The 24,036-nt window shown below is 50.2% G+C and overlaps 1 protein-coding gene across 3 annotated transcripts in view; it reads left to right on the forward strand.

Annotated features, from left to right (window-relative positions):
- Positions 1–24,036, forward strand: part of smtnb (smoothelin b) — a 563,126-nt gene that overhangs the window by 110,072 nt on the left and 429,018 nt on the right. For all 3 annotated transcript variants that reach the window (XR_005457667.1, XM_038774843.1, XM_038774931.1), the window contains exon 3: positions 8,666–8,759. Coding sequence is in view for 2 of the 3 variants with exons in the window: in XM_038774843.1 (XP_038630771.1) it covers positions 8,666–8,759 (94 nt within the window). In the remaining variant the exon portion in view is untranslated. The remainder of the gene's footprint in view (positions 1–8,665; positions 8,760–24,036) is intronic.

The following is a 24,036-nucleotide window of genomic DNA, read 5'->3' on the forward strand; positions in this document are numbered from 1 at the left end:
ACTCAGATAAGAATAGCAAGCTGAGAAGAGTTGTTATTGTTCATGACACCGTGGGTGGAATTCTCCAATGCCATGGTGGTGCGGGAACATGCAGTGTTTCCCACTGCAAAGCTGGCGGGAAAGTATACCAAATGTTCCAGCTCCAACCTAATTAATTATAAACCTGGATGTTTCGCATCATACTCCGTGGCGGGGCAGACATGGATGACACGTAGAATGCTGTCATGTGTAGGTGCCCAACATCACTGACCCACTATTGAAGAAAGAAGGTGGATTGCTTGTGGACGACGGTGGATCTCCAGGAACATTCTGAGGCTGGAAAATACATCACCTCTCGGATGCTGAATCCAGAAAGTACACTTGTAGATGCACCCCTGAACCACTGTTGTAGTGTTCCAGAGACCAAGGTTGCTTTGGCTTCCATCCAGAACTCCAGAAGTAGCCACAGGTATTGATGTGAGTTTAAAAATGTGATTCATGCCAGCGTGATTTCCCATCTGGCATGGTGGGGGTCAGGCCTTTATCTGCATCTCAATAAGGAGATGCAAATGAGGTTCACGTCCGAGTTACCATGGTGGTCTCCAGCGGAAGATTCCACTGTAAATTCACATTGGAATGAAACTGATTTTTGGGCCTCTTGCCTCCCATGCTCGCCATTGAACCTACTGATGTTTGGCTTGGAAGAATTCTGTACCTTTTTGGAGGGGATTTTTAACCTGAAGATTATTAATGATTATGATGAATAGGCTTCAATAGAAAATTGACTGGAGCAAACAAAAGCAGACGTGCTCATGGATCCTTGATTCAACGGTCAGATCTCCATTTTGTTACAAAAAAATTAAATCCGTGTTTGGTTTCCAACGAGAAGCTTATGAATCTTTGCTAACACAGAACCCCACAAGTGTGGTAACACATACTTTTCGACGTTCTAAAAATAAATTAGTGAAGAATCAAAATAGTGCCAATGTTTTAAGAGTGACCAGCTATAACAAGCTGAGCTCAGTTGTTTCCTTGATAATTCCTATTGGGTGAAAATATTCACAAGTAGATCTTAACGTGAGCAAATGAAGCAATTTATTGTTTACAGAGCTCTGGGAGAAAGGTCCTGGACTCCTACAATTCCAGAGAAATATTGCTGCACCATGAATTAGTACAAAGGTTCATGAGAACTTACAACAGTTGTAATTTAAAAAACAAATCTCATCTATCTATTTCCTGATATCTTAAATGCATGCTGTACATGAATAAACTTAATAGGTCCCCTTCTGGTGGATTTGAAAGGGGTTTTTAAATCCAGTGGGCAGCATGGCGACACACTGCTGCCTAACAGTGCCAGGGACCCAGGTTCGATTCCAATCTCGGGTGACTGTGGAGTTTGCACATTCTCCCAGTGACTGCGTGGGTTTTCACCAGGTGCTCCAGTTTCCTCCCACAAGTCCAAAAATGTGCAGGTTAGGTGGATTGGCCATGCTGAATTGCCCCTTAGGGTGGGGTTGCTGGAATAGGATGGGGAATTGGACCTTGGAAGGGTGGTCTTTCAAAGAGTCGGTGCGGACTCGATGGGCCAAATGGCCTCCTTCTGCACTGTAGGAATCTATGATTCTAATCCAGCAGGTGGCCTGCTTACTGCCTTCCCACCAGCCCATGCCTCCACAGTTTATTCCTGTGACGGGCAGGGGATCAGACAGGCCTGCAGAAGGCCAATTGAGGTTCTTAAGTGAGAAATTAATGCCCACTAAGTATTGTATTACCGTGAAGCACTGTATTACCGTATTCTATATCAATATAAACAAAGCTGAAAGCAGGCTAATGTTGTGTTCAATTGCTTCCTTGATCATGAACGTACATATAGAACACAATGTGATTGCCATAAGTATTTATTCTTGACATGCTGGATGGTAACCATGTATTTCTATGGACAAATAATTCTGTTTATGTTACTGTGAAACTAAGGAGGAAGATGACTGTCCTTTTGTCCGTCCTACTACCAAGTGCCTGTGTCTCATCTGTCCCCAGGTATATATATGTCTGTATGGGTGTCTGGTTCCACTTGCTAGTGGGAGGTCCTAACTGTCCCTACATGTATTGGTCAGTGGCTATGTACACTGGTGCTGTTATATACAAATATATACATTCGTGCAGCTATGTACAGTTATGCATAGATATGCCTATGCGTATACCACCCACAGTTTAGAGGTTGAACATTGATCTTTAATGGAGGCCTCTTCTTACTGCTGCTACATGTGCTGTCACTGTGCAGACTAACTTGACATTGCATCACTTCCTGTGATGACATGTTTAGTAATTATATATTCAGATATGAGCGAGCACACTTTTTCACAACATTAAGGGCCTCTTCCTGCCACTGCTGCCAGCATTTAACAGGCAGTGGAGAAGACCTTGTCAAGCAACCAGCCAGACAGTTTGTTCCTATGTAGGCTTGTGGTGGGTCACCCTAATTTTGCCCTTCCCCCAAAAACTTTTCAAACTCTAACCCATCCAACTTCCTTGTCCCTCATCTTTCTGGGCACAGAAAGCCTTACAGCTTGGCACTTGGTGAGACTGCCAACCATACCTAAATTATGCCTGAAGTGCTGGAGAGGTGCCAGCCTGTGATTAGCTGAAGTCCTGCTCCACCCTATTAGCCCTTAAATAGCTGAAGGGTATCTGGTGTATTTCTCACCGAACTCCCACCCCCTGACCACTTAGTCAGGAGGATTTGCGGAATCCAGAGCCTCATATAATTCAGTCTGAGCGTCCAGGTCGGAAACAGATTGTTACACTTCAGAGGAGACTGAATGACTCTTTAGTTAGTCACAGTCCAAAGATGTGCAGGTTAGGTGGATTGGCCATGCTAAATTGCCCTTGGGTTAGATGGGGTTGCTGGGTTATGGGAATAGGGTGGAGGTGTGGGCTTAAGTAGGGTGCTCTTTCCAAGAGCCAGTGCAGACTCGATGGGCTGAAAGGCCTCCTTCTGCACTGTAAATTCTATGATTCTATTTAACTCATGTGTTTGTGAAGGTGATGACAACTATTAACTTTATCATCTTTTAGGACACTTACTTGGGTTCAAAATGGCAAAATTATACTATTTTTGTTTTCATTCAGTCCCCTTGCTCAAGCCTGAAATCTTGGCAAAGATAGACCAGTCCCTTCTTAAGTACAACAAAACAGAGTTTGCCAGATAACTTAAAAATAACAGAAATTACAAACACCTGTGTTCTAGGAAAGATATACTATATAATCAATGCATGACCTCTTTCTTGCATTGGTTTGAGAAGCAGTTCAAAAACTTCTGGAATTTGGAAGCAGGATATTTAGCTTCGGGCTAGGTTGGTTAGAGCTGGTCACTCTTGGTTTTGCAACAATGAGTTCTATATTTTGTCTGTTAAATTCTTAAAGTGGAAGAAAGGACAAGGTATTAACTTTGGGGGTGATTCTCCAAGCCCCGCGCCGGACCTGAGAATTGCCGCAACCGCGCCACGATGGCCCGACGCCGTCGCGCGATTCTCCGAGGTGCGGAGAATCGCGCCGATTGGGGTCTGACTTGCAATCGGGGCCCAACAATCCCCCCCGGGCCTACTTTGTTGCAAGGCCGGCCCCTGAACACCGAGGCCATGTTGAGTCGGGGCCGGCGTGCTGAAGAAGTCGCCCCCGCATGCGCAGGTTGGCACAGCCCAACTGCGTGCGCGGGTAGGCGTGGCGCCCATTTGGAACCGGGAAGGGAGGCTGGAGAGCATGTGGGGGACAGAATTGGTCATCCCCGTGCCCATTTCGCGCCGTTGTGAAATGCGATGGCGTTCATGACGGCACGAACACTTGGTCACTATTTTGGAGAATCGCCCCACATACATTTTTCATATTTAATTTGTGTACATCACTTCAGATGAGAAATGAATGGGGGCAGGGGGATTTTAAACCGCGGTTTTAAATGGGCAGGAAAGCCAGGGAGGCAGAGAATCCAACAGGAGTCCCAAAATGGCATTTGCACCTGAGATAGTCCTCCCCAATGAGTTGACACAGTTTAAAAAAAGAGAAAATTCCACGCTAGAGAAGTATTTTAAAAAGGTGGGTAATGGACTACAGTAGAATTAGAGGGGTTGATTTCCACCTGGACTACATATAAAATGCACTCTTCCTATTAATGCTGGCATCAATCCTGAATGAAATTGAATTGGTAACCATTGGATTGGATGTTGTTTGTGACCTTGACCATGACATTGTTGGTACGCATAGGACTAAGGAGCAGAAGCCCCATGTGGTTAGGAGCTGGAATGTGAGGATGTTGGAACAGGTAGTAGTGGGGGGTGGCCAGGAGGTGGGCTGTGGGATCGGGGTGGACGGGCACAGAATACCATTGCCACAGCCGGAAGGCAGCCATGCAGCTATGTTCCACGCGGCGCTGGCACTGGCTTTGAAAGCAGACCAGGGCAGGCCAGCAGTACGGTTCAATTCCCGTACCAGCCTCCCCAAACAGGCGCCGGAATGTGGCGACTAGGGGCTTTTCACAGTAACTTCATTTGAAGCCTACTTGTGACAATAAGCGATTTTCATTTCATTTTATTTCACTAGCCCCTCTACAGTAGCGGAATCGGTCCAGGTGTGGCACCAGTTTTTCTGTCGTGAAAGTCCACAAATTCTGCTTTGGCATCAACACTTCGCCTCAGAAACGGAGAATCGCACCCCGTGTCTTTTACATTGAGTTAGTTTTGAACAAATGCTGTTTGTTCAAAACTAGAATGCTTACCTTTTCTTACAGCTGTCAGATTGAACAAAATGTTAACAAAGAACCCTTAAAAGGTTATAAACTGATAGTACTACAAATGGGTTGATAACCTTTTATCGGGAGAAAGGGCATGAGCCTATAATGATGGGCTTGATTTTTGGCCCCCACTGGGATCATAGCTGAAATGTGCTCAAGCTAAAAATAGCCATGATGGACCCTGTGTTAGGGCAGCACGGTGGCACAGTGGTTAGCATTGCTGCCTCCGACGCTGAGGACTCGGGTTCGAATCCTGGCCCTGGGTCACTGTCCGTGTGGAGTTTGCACATTCTCCCCGTGTCTGCGTGGGTTTCGCCCCCACAACCCAAAGATGTGCAGGTTAGCGTGAATTGGCCACGCTAAATTGCCCCTTAATTGGAAAAAATAATTGGGTACTCTAAATTGAAAAAAAAAAAATGATGGACCCTATGCCGGTTCCCTGGCTCGGTCCTGCATCTGGACCCTTTTATGGAGGTGAGATCGGGATGGGGATGGTGAGGGCTGGCTTCCTGTTCTGGTCCGGTATTCAGGTTCATTAAAAACCACTTGAGATCAATTATAAGAGATGACGGGAGCTCTGGGTTATTGTCTGGATGCAGGAACAGCACTCACTATATGCAACACCAACAATGATGGCTTGGGAGCAAAAGCCATTTTAAGATATTTTAAAATTGCACCCTCAGTTGCTTACCTGTCTACTGCTCCCTTCAAGCTGGAAGGCCTGTGATTCACGCCACCTTCAAGAGCCAATCCACCATCCTTAATTAGATAGCGAACATGTCTCCAAGCCATTTAAGGGGCTCCTTGAAAATTACAATGAGTGACTGTGTCTCCCAGTGACAGGCTCAGCACCTGGAAGGGTGGAAGTTGCTCCACAAGCAACCTTGACAGGTCAGGGTTCCCTTTTTTAAAAGGTGCCCTGATATGAAAAAAATATAATTAAATCGCCCCTATTGACATGGGTCTCTTCCACCCCCCAAGCAGATGCCGGCACTGCCAGTACTTCTTACAGAAATTCCCAAAATCTTTGGCCCTTGGATGCCCAGTAATTAAAGTCACCAGGTTTATAAGTTGAAACACAATACACCCCGAATGGCCTTCTTCTGCACTGTATGTTCTATGTGATATCTAGTCACCAACAGTTACCTTTAAAACCTACCTCTTTGATCAAGTTGTCATAATAGCTCCATATGCATCTTAATATCAACTTTTATTTGACAACACTCACCTCAAGATGTTTATTATGTTAAAGGCGCTGTATAAATCCAAGATGTTAGGGTTCCATCCCGGCCCCGGGCCACTGTCCGTGTGGAGTTTGCACATTCTCCACGTGTCTGCGTGAATTTCACGCCCACAACCCAAAGATATGCAGGGTACGTGGATTGCCTCTGTTAAATTGCTCCTTATTGGACAAAAATAATTGGGTTATCTAAATTTATTTTAAAAACTAATAAATAAATGCAAGATATTGCCCACCCACTAATTTACCTTCCTGGCAGCTACCCCAGCCCAATCTGAGGCCGCAATTCAGCAAGCTGCCTTGTTACACTTGTTGATCGCAATCTGGTTATTTGTCTTTGTATAATTAGTTCTATCTCATCTTTCTTTCTGCCCAGAGACATTTTCAGTTTCTATTTATCATCTCCATTTGTCACTTTCAGTGTAACCTCTCACTCTCCGAAGGAAAACAGAGATGTCTGAGCAGTTTAAATAGAAATCTTAGTTTGATGGAAAAACTGGAGAATTTAATTTGAAATTTCAAGCAGTCAATATAGAGAAATACAAATGGCTGATAAAACCAAGTAAAGTGTGCAAGGGCCCTTTCTGTTTGTTCCTGTTAATTCCCTTATTTTCCCTTTATTTTATTTTTGCCTTTAAATTTTTGATCCATGGGTGATTTATGGACATACCGTATATACTCGCGTAACATGCGACTTTTGAGCACCTAAATTGTAGCCTAAATTTGGGGGGGTCGCATGATACGTGAGATACAAAATTCGCGGGTGTTTTACTTGCTGTTTTTTCTGATGGGGAGATGTTCAGCCACTTGCCGTTTCCATTCATAAAAACATGAATGGAAATGTCAAGTGGCTGAACATCTTCCCATCAGAATGCTGTGGTCACAATCAGTAGTATTCTGATGGGAAGAGTGGATTCTGCTGTGAAAGCTGTTCGCGATTCGAACAGCTTTCCAGCTGGCTTTACTAGCGTCGTTCAGCCACTTTTTATGAATGGAAACGGCAAGTGGCTGAACGACGCTAGTAAAGCCAGCTGGAAAGCTGTTCGAATCGCGAACAGCTTTCACAGCAGAATCCACTCTGCAGAAACCACACACAATGATACCATTTGGAAGTTTTAGTTTCCAAAATTAATTTCCAAAAAAGTGACTCGCATGATACATGAGGTATACCATAAAATCATGTTTTGGGGACGAAAATTTAGGGGTCGCATGATACGCGAGATCGAATGATACGCGAGTATATATGGTACATCTTTAAGGAAGGTGGCCTGTGCCTTTAATTCAAGCAGAAGGCTGTGCTGTTTCAGACTAACATCAGCGATGACTCAGTTTGATTGATGTGGCTGGTGGCAAATGAATGAGCCAATGCAGGTCAAGGTGTACAGGTGTGATGGATGAATAGTATTTGGTGCAAAGACTTAGACAGCAAAGTTTTGGATGAGCTCAAGTTTATGGAGGGTGGAAGATGGAAGACAGGAGAGCATTGCAATAGTCAAGACTCCAGGTAACAAAAGCGTGGATCTGGGTTTCAGCAGAGCATGAACACGGGTAGAGCTTGAATCGGGTGATGTTATGCATGTGGAAATAGGTGTGCGGATATGAATTCAAAAGTTCATCTCTGGGTCAAATGTGATGGTGTTACCAAGGCGTAGTCTGGGGATGAGAAGTAGGAATGTGCCAAGGATATATTCTTGGAACCACAGAGTTAATGAGATTCCAGAGCTAGAAGAGAAACCATTGCAGAAAATTCTCTGGCTCCATCTGGAGAAATGAGAATGGAACCAAGCCAGTGCACTTTTACCCAGCTCAATGATGGAGTGTTGCTGGAGGATGCTGCTGCGTCCAACGACATCAAAGGCTGAAGCCAGGTTGAGAATGAGGAAGAGGATTGTTTATCCATAGTCATAGTCACAGGATCTCATTTGTGACTTTGAGAAGTACTGTTGCAGGGGCAAAGGGAAAGGGTGATATTAGATGCATTTAAGAACCTGAGGGGCAAAGGATAGGCCAAGATATAATTTGATAATGACAGATAAACAAGGACGATCGCAAAGAAGGAGAGAATGCTGCAGGTAACAGATTGGAATAAACCATGACATTAGGGAGAAGAGGTGCCAGTATTGAAAAAGAAACAAAAGCAAGCAGAGATTGGAGGATGGGGAAGTGGACCACAGATCAGGGCATTGAAAAAGATGTCTCTTGAGGCAAAGTAAGACATGATAGGGTGGGTAGAGCCAGGGGCTGGTTTAGCTCACTCGGCTAAATCACTGGCTTTTAAAGCAGACCAAGCCGGCCAGCAGCACGGTTCGATTCATGTACCAGTCTTCCCGGACAGGCGCCGGAATGTGGCGACTAGGAGCTTTTCACAGTAACTTCATTGAAGCCTACTCGTGACAATAAGCGATTTTCATTTCATTTTCATTTCATGTATGCTTACCTCGTTCGTACGAAATGGGACATACACAAAGGTGAAGGGGCACAAGACGTGCGGTACTCTAATAATTCTACTAATATATTAAAAGTCTACATATTATGTGCAATTCCTATAAACATCACTTATGAGCACATCGCTTGATTCATTGAGAAATATACTGGAGATCTGCTAACTCATGAATCAAGTACATAATGTTTTAATTTCTATCTTTTTGAATATGTTTTGTCAGATCATACCGACAGGAAGAGGATCAGAAAGAGTCTTTGAATATCCTTTCGGGGAAACTGGAGTCAATTAATGACATTGATGAGTTGACAATCTTGGTGAGCAGAATTATTTCCTTGAAGGAAGTGTTGGTGATATATGCAGCTTTTCTCTTTTCATAGTTTTTGAAAAAATGGGGTGACCATTTGGAAGACTAACTTCTGCATCTTGTCAAAATACATTGCTGGCATTCATTAGTATAAATATCACTTAAATTCTACTGACAACTACCTATGTAAGTTGATGGTCATCCTCAATTTTTCAAGAAACAGGTTGCTGTGCATTGGTCAGGCAAACATTTTTTCAGTTAAAAATATTTATAGATTTAAGTGCAGAGGCGGACTTAACTCTTTAACTTATGACTACAACACGCCTGTATTGTAATTGATAAATTGAAATCCAAGCCTGTCTGTTGTCAGCATGATGGTAGAGATGGTAAATATTGCGATCTGTGTGTCTTGAGGCGAGTAAACATGAACTGGTTGATGAGCAATGGGATGGTGAAATCAGCTGATGATATGACTGCAGCACAGGCCAGTGCCTCATAGTCTCCAGATTCTCCTTGGACAAGGCTGAGGGTGCCCATTGCGCCCTGGGTGACTCCATGGGGTGGAGAAGCAGTTGGCGTGATCTCAAGAAGCCTCTGAGTCATCTGGCATTGCCAATCCTGGAGGCTTCCCATTATCTGCATCATGGTGTTGACACCCTCAGTGATAGTCCTCAGCAACTCGACCATGCTCTGGAGTGCCTCGACAATGTCGACCTGCATCTGGGACATGTCCCTCATCGACTAGGACATGATGTAGAGGCCCTTAGCCATGGTTGTCACAGGCTGAGCCATGCCTTGGACACCACCACTCAAAACACTGACGTCATGCTCCAGGTTTTCAACTGCGGTCACCACCCTAGCAGTATTGGCTTGGGTGCCACGCGTTGTTGGCACCATCTCCTGTGCCTGAAGGTTTGGGACTCCTCCATTCGGCCTTGAAGTTGCTGAAATGTCGCTGGCACCCTCTCCTGAATGTCACGGCTATGTGCATCAGCTCTGTAAGTACCTTGTCCAGAGGTTCGACATCTGGCTGGAGCCCAGTTGTGTCCTGGGATCCAGCAGACCTCCAACTGCTAACTCCCTTGGATGCGTGATCATATTTGAGTCGGACGGCAGGTAATGTACTCTCATTAACTAAGAAAAACAGGTTAGTTCTAAAATTTACTTTAAAATGGTCTTTAAATTATTGGCACTATACGGCACTTGCCAAACTATTTTCCAATACCACTCCGCTGTGTCCGGCATTCTCCCCACTGGGTCCGCCACATATAGCAACAAGTCATCTGCGTAAAGTGACACTCGGTGCTCCTCCCCACCCCGTACCAGACCCCTCCAATTTCCCGACTCCCTCAACGCCATGGCCAGGGGCTCAATTGCCAACGCAAAGAACAAGGGGGACAGGGGACACCCCGTCTCGTCCCCCGGTGTAACCGAAGGTACTCCGATTATCTCCTATTCATGGCTACGCTCGCCATCGGGGCCTCATATAACAGCCTCACCCAACTGACAAACCCCTCCCCGAACCCAAACCTTTCCAGCACCTCCCACAAGTATCCCCACTCAACCCTATCAAAGGCCTTCTCCGCGTCCAATGCCACCACTATCTCCGCCTCCCCTTCTTCCGCCGGCATCGTTATAACATTCAGAAACCTACGTATATTGGTGTTCAGCTGCCTTCCTTCACAAACCCCATCTGGTCCTCATGAATGACCCCCGGCGCACAGTCCTCTATCCTTGTTGCCAAGATCTTCGCCAACAGCTTGATCCACACTGCAGGGGATCCTTGTCCGCTTCAGGATCAAGGAAATCAGCGCCCGTGACATAGTCGGGGGCAAAGCCCCCGCCTCCCTTGCCTCGTTAAAGGTCCTAACCAGCAGGGTGCCCAACAGGTCTGCGTACATTTTATAAAATTCGATCGGAAACCCATCCGGCCCTGGCGCCTTCCCCGACTGCATGCTGCCTATCCCAGTGACCAGCTCCTCCAGCTCAATCGGCGCCCCCAGCCCCTTGCAGACTCCTATTTGTTGACTACAGCTCCGCCTTCAACACCATAATCACAGCCAAGCTCATATCAAAGCTCCAAAACCTAGGACCTGGCTCTCCACTCTGCAACTGGATCCTTGACTTTCTGACCAACAGATCACAGTCAGTAAGAATGAACACCAACACCTCCTCCACAATAGTCCTCAATACCGGTGCCCCACCTGTGTACTTAGCCCCCTACTCTACTCCCTGTACACACACGACTGCGTGGCAAAACTTGGTTCCAACTCCATCTACAAGTTTGCTGACAATACGACCATAGTGGGCCGGATCTCGAATAACGACGAGTCCGAATACAGGAGGGAGATAGAGAACCTAGTGGAGTGGTGTAACGACAACAATCTCTCCCTCAATGCCAGCAAAACTAAAGAGCTGGTCATCGACTTCAGGAAGCAAAGTACTGTACACACCCCTGTCAGCATCAACGGGGCAGAGGTGGAGATGGTTAGCAGTTTCAAATTCCTAGGGGTGCACATCACCAAAAATCTGTCCTGGTCCACTCACGTCGACGCTATCACCAAGAAAGCACAACAGCGCCTATACTTCCTCAGGAAACTAAGGAAATTCGGCATGTCCACATTAACCCTTACCAACTTTTACAGATGCACTATAGAAAGCATCCTATCGGGCTGCATCACAGCCTGGTATGGCAACTGCTCGGCCCAGGACCGCAAGGAACTTCTGAGAGTCGTGAATACCGCCCAGTCCATCACACGAACCTGCCTCCCATCCATGGACTCCATCTACACCTCCCGCTGCCGGGGGAAAGCGGGCAGCATAATCAAGGATCCCACCCACTCGGCTTACTCACTTTTCCAACTTCTTCCATCGGGCAGGAGATTCAGAAGTCTGAGAACACGCACAAACAGACTCAAAAACAGCTTCTTCCCCACTGTCACCAGACTCCTAAATTACCCTCTTATTGACTGACCTCATTAACACTACACCCTGTATGCTTCAACCGATGCCAATGCTTATGTAGTTACATTGTATATCTTGTGTTGCCCTATTATGTATTCTCATGTATTTTCTTGAATTTTGTTTAATTCCCTTTTCTTCCATGTACTGAATGATCTGTTGAGCTGCTTGCAGAAAAATACTTTTCACTGTACCTCGGTACACGTGACAATAAACAAATCCAATCCAATCCAATCCACCTGCCCCTCCTCCACCTTCGGAAATCTCAGCTTGTCCAAAAAGCGCCCCATTCCCCCCCCCCCTCCACCGGGGGTTCAGACCTGTACAATTCCCCATAAAAGTCCCTGAAGACCCCGTTAATGTCTACCCCCCTTCGCACCACATTTCCTCCCCTATCCTTTACTCCACCAATCTCCCTGGCCGCGTCCCGCTTACGGAGCTGATGCGCCAGTACCCTACTCGCCATCTCCCCATATTTGTACACCGCTCCCTGTGCCTTCCTCCACTGAGCTTCCGCCTTTCTGGTGATCAGTAAGTTGAACTTGGCCTGAAGATTACGCCGCTCCCCCAACAATCCCTCCTCCGGAGCCTCCGCGTATCTCCTGTCCACCCTCACCATCTCCCCCACCAACCTCTCCCTCTCTCTTTGCTCTCCCCTCTCCCTATGGGCTCGAATAGAAATCAACTCCCCTCTAATCACCGCCTTCAATGCCTCCCAAACCGTCCCCACTTGGACCTCCCCATTATCATTAGTCTCTAAGTACCTCTTGATACACCCCCGAATCCGCCCGCCCACCTCCTCATCCGCCAGCAGCCCCACCTCCGGGCGCCAGAGCGGCCGCTGGTCCCTCTCCTCCCCCAGCTCAAGGTCCACCCAGTGTGGGGCATGATCCGAAATAACTATGGCCGAATACTCGGCATCCTCCACCCTCGAAATCAGCCCCCTGCTCAGAACAAAAAAATCGATCCGGGAATAGGCTTTATGCACGTGGGAGAAAAATGAATACTCCCTGGCCTCCTCAATACCTTAGCCACCGCGGGCCTCCTGCCCGTCCTGAACATGGATCGATCCAATGGGGGACCCAGCACTGTATTAAAGTCCCCGCCCCAATATCAGGACCCCCGTCTCCAGATCCGGAATGCGGCCGAACATGTGCCGCATAAAACCCGCATCATCCCAGTTCGGGGCATAGACATTCACCAGCACCACCTGCTCCCCCTGCAGCTTGCCGGTCACCATCACATACCTCCCGCCACTATCAGCCACCACCTTTGGCGCCTGAAACGACACCCTTTTTCCCACCAGGATCGCCACCCCCCGGTTCTTTGCATCCAGCCCTGACTTAAACACTTGGCCCACCCATCCCTTCCTCAGTCTAACCTGGTCCGCCAACTTCAGGTGCGTCTCCTGGAGCATAGCCACGTCCGTCTTCAGCCCCTTCAGGTGCGTAAAAGCCCGGGCCCGCTTGACCGGCCCATTCAACCCCCTCACAGCTATCAGCCGGATCAGAGGGCTTCCTGCCCCCCTCCCCTGCCGGCTAGCCAGAACCCATCCCCTGCCCGCCCCAGGCCAGCACCCCCCGCTCGACCCGTTCCCCACGGCGGCAAACCCCCCCCCCGACTAGGACCCCTCCCAGCCGCGTTACTCCCTCCATAGCACTCCCGTGAGGCAGCTAACATCTGCTGACCCCGGCGACTCCCGCCACGCCTCCGACCCATCCCAACGTGGGGCTACTTCTCCTCCCCCATGCCCATCAGCAGACTCTCCTCGTCCCCCTCCCGCTCTCGCGCGGGAAATAAGCCCGCGCTTCTCAGCTCCGACCCCGCCCCCATCCACCCTCAGCGCGGGAAACCAAAGAAAAGCCCGCGCTTTCACCCTGCCTGACCCCGCCTCCTCTAGGGTAGCTCCCATTGTCGGCCCCCACCACCAGCTCCCCACACTCCAAGTCTACCCTACGACTCGAGCCCATCCACCGAACCCACACAAAAAGACAGCGCCCCACCCGCCCTAGAAACAACACACAACCAAAACAGAGAATCCCACCACCACAAATTAACACAGTTACATACAAACTTCTCGGCCTGCACAAAGGCCCACGCCTCCTCCGGGGACTCAAAGTAAAAGTGACGGTCCTTGTAGGTGACCCACAAACGCGCCGGCTGTAACATGCCAAACTTCACACTCTTTCTGTGGAGCACCGCCTTCGTCCGGTTGTGTCCGGCCCTCCGCTTAGCCACCTCCGCACTCCAGTCCTGGTAGATCCGCACCACCGGGTTCTCCCACTTGCTACTCCGCTCCTTCTTGGCCCACCTAAGCACGCACTCTCGGTCAACGAACCGGTGGAACCGCACCAGCACCGCCCGTGGCGGCTCATTCGGCTTGGGCCTCCTGGCCAATATTCTGTGAGCCCCCTCCAGCTCCAGGGGCCCCTGGAAGGACCCAGCTCCTATCAGCGAGTTCAGCAAGATGACCACATAGGCCCCCAGGTCTGACCCCTCCAGCCCCTCCGTGAGGCCGAGGATCTGCAAACTTTTCCGCCTCGACAGGTTCTCCATCTCCTCGAACCGCTCCTGCCACTTCTTATGGAGCGCCTCATGCATCTCCATCTTTACCGCGAGGGCCGAAGTCTCATCCTCTCTTTCGGAGGCTTGTTGTCGGAGCTCCCGGATTGCCACCCCCTGGGCTGTCTGCGTCTCCAGCAGCTTGTCAGTAGTAGCCTTCAGCGATTCTAGCAGCTCCTCTTTGAGCTCCCGAAAGCAGCGCTGGAGAGTCTCCTGCTGCTCCTGCGCCAACCACCTCCATTCCTCGAGGCCTCCGCCGGCTGCCATCTTGTTTTTCTTCCCCCGCTTTTTCCTAGGTGCTACCACCGCTTTTTTTGCTGGCCCCACTCCTGGTCCAGACCATAGAACACTGGGGATCTGCCGCTGACACCTTCCCACGTCGGGAACCGTCGATCAAGTACCACTGGGGGCCCTAAAAAGAGCCCAAAAGTCCGTTCCGAGCGGGAGCTGCCGAACGTGCAGCTTAGCTCCGCATAGCCGCAACCGGAAGTCCAGCCCCAACCATTTTGAATATAGAACAAGAAAGAAAAAGAATCAAGAATCCACAATCATGCCATACATAATCACCAGTAACCTATACATTCCAACCCCTCCCGCCCCACTAATGTTCGATGTCATCCAATTCTTGAAAATGCATGATAAACAAAGTCCACGAGTTGTAGAACCCTTCCATTCTTCCCCTCAACTCGAACTTCACTTTCTTGAGCGTTAAAAACTCCAGCAGGTCCCCCGCTACGCCGAGGCACAGGACGGAGAAGCCAACCTCCACCCCAACAGGACCCGTCTTCGGACGATCAGCATGGTGGGGACATCTGCCTCCACACCCGCCTCCAACTCCGGCTGGTCCGACACTCCGAATATAGCTTCCCGGGGACCTGGTTCAAGCCTAACCTGCACCACCCTCGAGATTACGAAGACCTCCCTCCAATATCCCTCCAGTTTTGGACAAGACCAAAACATTTGAACGTGATTTGCAGGGCTCCTCCCACAGCGTTTACAAGCATCCTCCACCCTCTCAAACTGTCGGTTCATCCTTGTGAGGTGTGCTCTATACACCACCTTCAACTGTATCAGCCCAAACCTCGTGCACGAGGTTGAGGCATTCACCCTCTGGAGCACCTGTCACAACAACACCTCCTCCGTGCCCTTTCCCAACTCTTTCTCCCACTTCGCCTTAATCCACTCCAGTGATACCTGCTCCTCCTCTAGAAATACCCCATAAATCGCTGACATCACCCATTTCTCCATCCCCCCTGTCGACAGTACCTCTTTCAACAATGTCGGGGGCCGGTGACATCGGAAAGCTCTGTGCCTCCTTCCTGGTGAAATCTCGGACCTGCATATATCTAAACATCTCCCCCTGCCCTAACCCGTACTTCTCCCCCAGCTCCTCTAGCCTCGCAAACCAGCACCCCAGAAACAGATCCTTTAATACCCTAATTCCCCCCTCCTCCCATCTCCGTACATTCCCATCCCACTTCCCTGGCTCAAACCTATGGTTCCCCAGAATCAACATTTCCCGTGACCCCGTCCACAACCTAAAGCGCCGGCGCAACTGCCTCCAGATCTTCAACGTTGCCACCACCACCGGACTCCCCGAATATTTATTGCGGCCATCAGGAGCGGTGCTGTTACCAGTGCCTCCCTGACCCCCTGCACAGACTCTCCTCCATTCTAACCCACTGAGAATCCCCCCCCCCCCCCCCCCGACCCAACTCCTCACATTCTCAGCATTCGCTGCCCAATAGTAATACAGTAAATTCGGGAGACCCAACTCCCCTGACTGCAGTCCTCTCTGCAACAGCACCTTCCTAATCCTAGCCCCCCATCCCCACCAAATAAAGAAGGTAATCAGCCTCTCCAGTTCTTTAAAAATTTACGGTTGGCAAAAAGGTCGGCAGGCACTCAAAAGTAAACCAAAACCGCGGCAACACATTCATCTTCATTGCCTGTACCTGTCCTTCCAACGACAAGGGAAGACCATCCCACCTTGCAAAGTCCGCCTTCACCCTCCCCACCGAACTAGTAAGATTATACCTACGGAGCCCCCCCCCCCCCGCCCCCCCCCCCCCCCCCGACCATCCCGTGCCACCTGCACCCCCAAGTATTTAAAGTGGGTTGCCGCCCAACGATATGGCATCGCCCCCCACCCCCGGCTGGGACACCACAAAATATTTGCTTTTGTCCAAATTGAGCTTATACCCCGAAATGGACCCAAACACTAGGAGGAGCTCCGATATACCTCCCATCGAAGCCCTCGGTTCCGACATGTAATGTTCCCCCCACCCCCCTCCACACCCCGAACTACTCAACGCAATGACCAAAGTCTCAAGCGCAAACAACAGAGGGTACATAGGACATCCCTGCCTGGTCCGTCGGTGCAGAGCAAAATACCTCAAACTCGTACGATTCGTGCGGACACTCGCCCTCGGCTCCCTGTATAGTAATCGTACCCTCTCCACAAATCGTGGCCCAATCCGAACCGCTCTAAAACCGCCATCAAATACCCCCACTCTACCCGGTCAAACGCCATCTCGCTGTCCAGTACCACCACTACCTCTGTCTCCCTCCTTTCCGCCAGTCCCAGAACTACATACAATATCCTCATAATATGACTTCCAGTGGCGGCCATAGTGTGTGGTTGCACATTTGGTGGCTCCCGCTCATGGTGGAACTTTTGAACCTTTTCCCTGGCTAAAGGGTGGATTTTCTGATTTAAAAAAAGGTGCAGGAAAACGGTGCTTCCAGGGATAGACAAGGTGGAATGCTCCGCAATTGTGATATCAGATCACGCTCCACACTACATGGACGTGAGGCTGGAAATGGGCAGGGCCCAATGCCCCACATGGAGGTTGGACATTGCCCTACTAGCTGACAAGGCTTTCAATGAAAAGATATCGCGGGCCATATACACGGAGAACAATCGGAACGGGGAGGTCTCACCCTCCACGTTCTGGGAAGCGCTAAAGGCCGTACTAAGAGGGGAAATCATTGCTTTCAAAGCGCGAAGAGATGGGGAGGAAAGGGCGGCTAGGCAGCAGCTGGTCATCTCCATACTGGAGGTAGACTGTAAATACTCCGCGGCCCCGACCGTAGAGCTCCTGGCAGAGAGGAGAGAGTTACAAAAGAACTTTGATCTGCTCTCCACCAGAAAAACAGTGCTTCAACTCCGTCAAGCACGTGGGACACTATACGAACACGGAGACAAAGCCAGCTGCCTTCTGGCACACCAGCTGAGAAAGCAGTCAGCCACCAGATAAATTGCACAAATCAGGGATACTAGAAGCGCATTACAAACAGCCAGAAAAGATCAACAAAGCATTCAGGGCCTTCTACACCTCAGAGCCCCCAATGGGGGAGTCCGGGATGAAACAGTTCCTTGATGGACTGGACATACCAGTCGTGGGGGAGGGCAGAAAACGGGGCCTGGAAGCACCACTAGCACTGGGAGAGATCATGGACAGGGTAAGCTCCCCACAGGCGGGGAAGGCACTGGGACTAGACGGATTCACTGCGGACTTCTACAAAAAATAATTTGCGACAGCACTGGCCCCCACCTGCGGGAGATGTTCACAGACTCTCTGGCCAAGGGCACACTGCCACCCACTCTAGCACAGGCCTCAATCTCGCTGATACCTAAGAAAGATAAAGACCCAATGGAATGTGGGTCATACAGACCTATCTCACTGCTAAACGCAGATGCCAAAATGCTGGCCTAGATTCTAGCCAAAAGGCTAGAAGACTGCGTGCCAGAGGTGGTCGCAGAAGACCAGACGGGCTTTGTCAAAGGTGGACAACTTACATCCAACATCAGGCATCTGCTGAACGTGATAATGACCCCCTCTGGGGAGAGAACACCAGAGGTGATCGTCTCCCTAGACGCAGAAAAGGCCTTCGACAGAGTTGAATGGAAGTACCTCATAGAGGTACTGGAGCGGTTCGGTCTTGGAACAGGGTTCACCTCCTGAGTAAAACTCCTATGCAACGCTCCCACGACGAGCGTACGTACAAACAACACCAACTCCCGATACTTCCATCTGCACAGGAACATCAGACAAGGATGTCCATCCCCACCAAAAAAACACTCCAGCAGCCCGGTGGTGATAGCCTCCCTCCAGTCATGGAACCAACTACGGCAGCAATTTGGCCTGACCGAAATGTCGGACAAAGCTCCCACCTGTAACAACCATAGGTTCACACCAGCACTGACTGACGCCACCTTCAAAAGGTGGAGACAGGACGGGGGGACACTGACAGTCAGGGACCTATACACCGACGACAGGGTTGCGACACTGGACGAACTGATGGGAGAAATTCCAGCTGGCCAGGGGGAGTGAGCTAAGGTACCTGCAACTCAAAAACTTCCTACGAAAGGAGACAAGGACTTACCCACAACTGCCACGACAGACGTTACTGGACGCAAGCATATTAGAGAGAGGAAACTGTAGCGACTTTTACGACCGACTGGTAGAAGGGGACGACACCGTACTGGACACAACAAGAATGAAATGGGAGGAGGACCTGGGGATCGAGATAGGGTGGGGACTCTGGAGCGAAGCACTGCATAGGGTCAACTCCACCTCCATCTGCGCAAGTCAGCCTGACGCAACTAAAAGTGGTGCATAGAGCTCACTTAACAAGAACTCGTATGAGTAGGTTCTTCCCGGAAGTGGAGGATAGATATGAACGGTGCCAAGGAGGCCCAACCAACCACGCTCACATGTTCTGGTCTTTCCCCAGACTTGTGGAGTACTGGACTGCCTTCTTCGAGGCAATGTCCAAAGTGGTGGGGGTGTCTTGGATAGGAAGCTGTTGGGGAGGTGGTCGATGTGGAGTAGGGGGAAATAGGAGGCAGCGAGGGATATCGGGAAAATGAAGGACAGGGGTGTGGATGCGGTTTTGGATTTGGTGGGGGTGAATGGGGTGTTTAAGGATTTTTACAGTAGTCTGTATGAGTCGGAACACCCAGCCGGGCTGGAGGGGATGAGGTGGTCTTTGGAGGGGTTGGAGTTCCTGAGGGTGGAAGAGGAACTGGTGGAGGGTTGGGTGTCCCATTGAGCTCATAGAAGGGGTGCAGGGGGGTGGGGGAGGGGGGGGGGTTCTGGGGCCCTTGTTGGTGTGGGCATTTAACAAGGTAAGGGAACAGGGTGTGCTCCCTCTAACTCTGCCATATAGGCCAATCTCGCTGTTAAATGTTGATGCCTGGAGAATTGAGGACTGTGTACCAGGGGCGATAGGGGAGGACCAGTCTGGGTTCGTGAAGGGGATGCATCTAGCGGCTAAGATCAGGCGGTTGCTAAACTCGATATCCCCGAGGGCCGAGAGGTGAAGGTGGCGGTTGCCATTGTCGCGGAGAAGGCCTTCGATCGGGTGGAGTGGGACTTTCTGTGGAAGGTCCAGGGCGGTTTGGGTTTGGGCAGGATTTATTGGATTGGGTCCAGCTGCTGTATCAGGCACCGTTTGCGAGTGTGTGGACAAACCGGGTGAACGTGGACTATTTTAGGCTGCACTGGGGGATGAGGCAGGGACGTTCATTCTCCCCACTGCTTTTTGCCCTGTCTATATGGAGCCGTTGGTGATGGTGTTGAGAGTGTCGAGGACTGGCAGGGGATAGTAAGGGGGGTGAGTGCAGAGAGCACAGGGTTTCATTTTACGCGAATGATCTGTTACTGTACATTTCACACCTGTACGGTGGTATTGGGGGATTATGGGGATCTGGAGGAATATGGCCGGTTTTCGGGGTACAAATTGAACATGAGTAAAAGTGAGATCTTTTCGATCCAGGCGAGGGGGCAGGAGAAGATATTGGGAGAGATGCTGCTGTTCAAGGTGTTTGTTGGGGGGGGGGGAGAGACGAGCTGTTAGTACTTGGGCATTCAGGTGGCGTGGGAGCAGCTGCACAAGTTAAATCTGGCATGGTTGGTAGAGCAGATGAGGGGGAACTTTAGAAGGTGGGATGCGCTCCTAAATTTTAGAAATTACTACTGCGCGGCGAATATAACAATGGTCAAGAAATGGGTCGTGGGGGATGGTCGGTGTGGGAGCGGATGGAAGCAGCCTCATGTAAGGATACAAGTTGAGGGGCACTGCTAATGGCGCCTTTGCCGTTCTCCAATTCAAGGTGATCTACAGGGCACATATGACTGTGGCCCGATGAGCAGGTTCTTTGAAGAGGTGTAGGATAGGTGTGTGCGGGTGGGCCTGCATGGCTGTACGAAGCTCAGGGGATTCTGGCAGAGGTTTGCTGACGTCATGTCGGGGATATTTTCCCCCCAAAAAATAACCTCCTAATATTCAAAAAGAGCTGCTTCCCTTTCACAAAACCCCGTCTGATCTCCCCCTATCACCTTCAGGAGGCACTCCTCCAGCCTACCTGCCAACACCTTCGCATCCACATTCAAGAGTGATTTGGGCCTTTACGACCCACACTCTGTTGGATCCTTATCCTTCTTTAGCAAAAAGGAGATCGATGCCCGCTCCAAAATCTGACAACATCCCCTTCCCTATCATCTCCTCAAACAGCCCCACCATCAGTGGCGCCAATGTATCCCTAAATTTCTTACAGTACTCCACTGGAAACCTACCCCGACTGCATCCTCCCAATCGCTTCCTTTATCTCCTGCTCTCCTATCGACCCCTCCAATGTGGCCCTATCCTCCTCCCCCAACCACAGATATTCCAAACCATCCAGGAGTTCCTGCATCCCCAGTTCCTCCCCTGGTGGTTCTGACCTATACAGCCTCACCAAATATTCCTCAAACACCCTATTAAACTGGTCTGGGGCCACCACCAACTTCCCATGCCCTATCCTGCACCTGAATAATTTCCCTCGCCGCTGCCTCCCTCCGAAGTTGGCCTGCCAGCATGCCCCACCTTCTCCCCACACTCATAGACTGCTCCCCTCGCTCGCCTCAATTGGCGCACCATATTCTTGGTTCCTGCGCCAAGTTCCAGTCTCCAACAACTATCAATTCATGTGAATCCAAGTCGGGGATGGCTCCACACACCTTCTTTACAAATGCTACATACACTTGGGGCTTCACGCTCTTACCGATGCCACCAACCTCCCCTCCAATACCTCTGTCACTATCACATATCTGCCTCCCTGATCCGCCACCACTTTCTCCATTTGGAATCGCACTCTTTTACTAACCAGGACCACTAACCCCCCCCCCGCCATCAAAACCTGAGTGAAACAGCTGACTAACTCAGCCCTTTCTGAGCCTCACCTGATCCTTCACCGTCAAATGAGTCTCCTGCAGAATAGCAACATCAGCTTTCAAACTGTTAAGGTGCGCAAGCATCCTTGACTTCTTCACTGGGCCTCCCAACCCCCTCATGTTTCACGTAACTATCCTAACAGAGGATCTCTCCTCTCCCCTCCCCCTCCCCCCAATCATCATAACTCCGGGCTCTTATCTGCCCCGCTCCATTGTTAGCATCGAACCCCACCCCCTCTCCCAGAATTCCCCCCTCCACTCCTCTCGAAAAAGCCTCACCCAGTATCAATCTCTCCTCCCCCCCCCTTTCCCACCTCCTAGGCCCATCAAAATCTGCTCACCGGGCTCCAATGTCCACAGTCCCTCCCCCCCCATCACACCTCCATTCACTAGTCTGGTAAATGCGAACACCAGCACCAGCCCATTGCACCTCCCGCTTCTGCTTCGCCCAGTTCTGCATCGCCCAGTTCAAGACCTTCTCCTTCGTGTGTACCTGTGAAAACAGATGATCACTGCCCTTGGCGGCTCATTCAACTTCGGTTTAGGTGTCAGCGACTGATGAGCCTAGTCCAGTTCATACCGAGAGGGTTCCTCTCCCTCCTCCATCAATTCTGCCAACATCTTGACAAGTTACTGTGTCGGCCTCGGGTCCTCCACCTCCTTGGGCAGGCCCAAAATCCTCAGATTTTGCCGCCTTGAACGATTTCCAAGTCCTACCTTGTTGACCTCAACCACCCTCCGCAATCCAGTCTCCGCCATCTTGCAAGCTCCCTGGCTGGCCCTTTCACTCGATGGTGAACCCTCGCTCCCTCCTTTCGTCACGTCCATTTTCCTCTGACTCTTCGACATTCTTTGCTTTCTTTATACCTTCCTACACTCAATCATTAATAAATTGCCTCTGTAGTCGGGCATTAAAACTCTTAAAACTAGGCCTTGAGCAGGAGCCACCCAACATGCGTCTTCCCCTCTACATGCCGCCACCGGAAGTCCACTGCACGACGTTCTTAACTGGATTCTCCCGCTTAAGTTTCTGCTTGCATGCCGGGAGAAGGCGCACCGCCTTATGGTCCAATTTTCCGAAGTGCGGTGAGGGGATGGATAGGTCGGTGCTCTTGAGTTTTATGTAGCAGTGGTCGAGAGTCTTGGCACCCCTGGTGGGACAGGAGCTGTGTTGGTGGAATTTTGGCAGTACATTTTTGAGGTTGGCCTGGTTGAAGTCCTCGGCCATCATGAACAAGGCCCCCCCCCCCGGGTGTTTTCGATCGCTTGGACATTTGCCAGGAGTATGCTGGAGAGAGAATATTTGAAACTGCATTTTAGTCTCGCCTGCAGACCGCCCTGTTTCCCTTGCTTCCTCGATCGGCTTCTGGATGGTCCCAGAATCCTGCGGGAGACGTCCGACCTCGTGGAAGATAGGTGATTGTGTCTGATGTGGCCGGGGCATTGGTTTCGTTTTTGGGGTCACGTCTGGCAGGGTCCTGGGTGATAGTTGCGATTTTAGGATAGCCCGGGGGGCGGGGGGGGGGGGGGGGGGGGGGGGGGGGAATGTGTGTGTGTGTGTGTGTGTGTGTGTGTGTGTGTGTGTGGCATGTTTGTGATCTGGTCAGGCCCCGGATTTCCGTGAGTACGGGTCTACCTAGCGGCACGTTTGGGTTCTCGTGCGGGGTTGCCACTGTTTTGGGTGTCTTTAATCCCGGTTTGAGTCGCAGGCAGAGGCTTCCTGGGTCAGGTTGGGCCAGGTCCCCTGTTCTGTTCCAGCGTTGGTGATCTGTCGGGCGCACCTAGAGTCTGGCCTTGGAGTAGGTCTGGTCGGGCCTCCATGCGGATTGGAGTTGATGTCGCCTTTCACACGAATAATGAAAGGATACCAAAAAAAGCACAGTAACATGTTGAACTTTAATCTGGTGTTGTAAGACTTCTTACTGTGCTCACTCCAGTCCAACGCCAGCATCTCCACACCAAAAAAAGAAGGGGATCTCCGGGTAGCAGGCTAAAGCCATGAACATATGGCACTATGTTGCATGCCCTCCTCCACAGGACAACAAAAACAGAGCTATGCACAAACAGAATCTCCTGTTGAATAAAATATAACCAGTAGGACCTAACCCCGCCTCCTAAGACTGTCAACCAATGAAAAGATACCCCAGAAAAGGGGAACTACAGGATACTGCCATCGGTACAAGATGTAGCTTGGCAGTGTTCACTCTTGTATACAGAAATCAGTACACCAAGTCAAGCCTCTCAACACTTCTCTCCAGATACAAAAAGGGCACTATTCAGGTCCCACTGTTCCATAGAATCATAGAATTTACAGTGCAGAAGGAGGCTATCTAGCCCATCGAGTCTGCACTGGCCCTTTGAAGAGCACCCTACCTAAGCCCACACCTCACCCTAACCTGCAAATCTTTGGACTGTGGGAGGAAACTGGAGCACCCGGAGGAAACCCACGCAGACATGGGGAGAAAGTGCAAACTTCGCACAGACAGTGACCTAAGCTGGGAATCGAACCTGGGACCCTGGAACCGTGAAGCAACTGTGCTAACC

This window comes from Scyliorhinus canicula, chromosome 1 (assembly GCF_902713615.1).
Source record: "Scyliorhinus canicula chromosome 1, sScyCan1.1, whole genome shotgun sequence".
NCBI classification, from domain to species: Eukaryota; Metazoa; Chordata; class Chondrichthyes; order Carcharhiniformes; family Scyliorhinidae; genus Scyliorhinus; species Scyliorhinus canicula.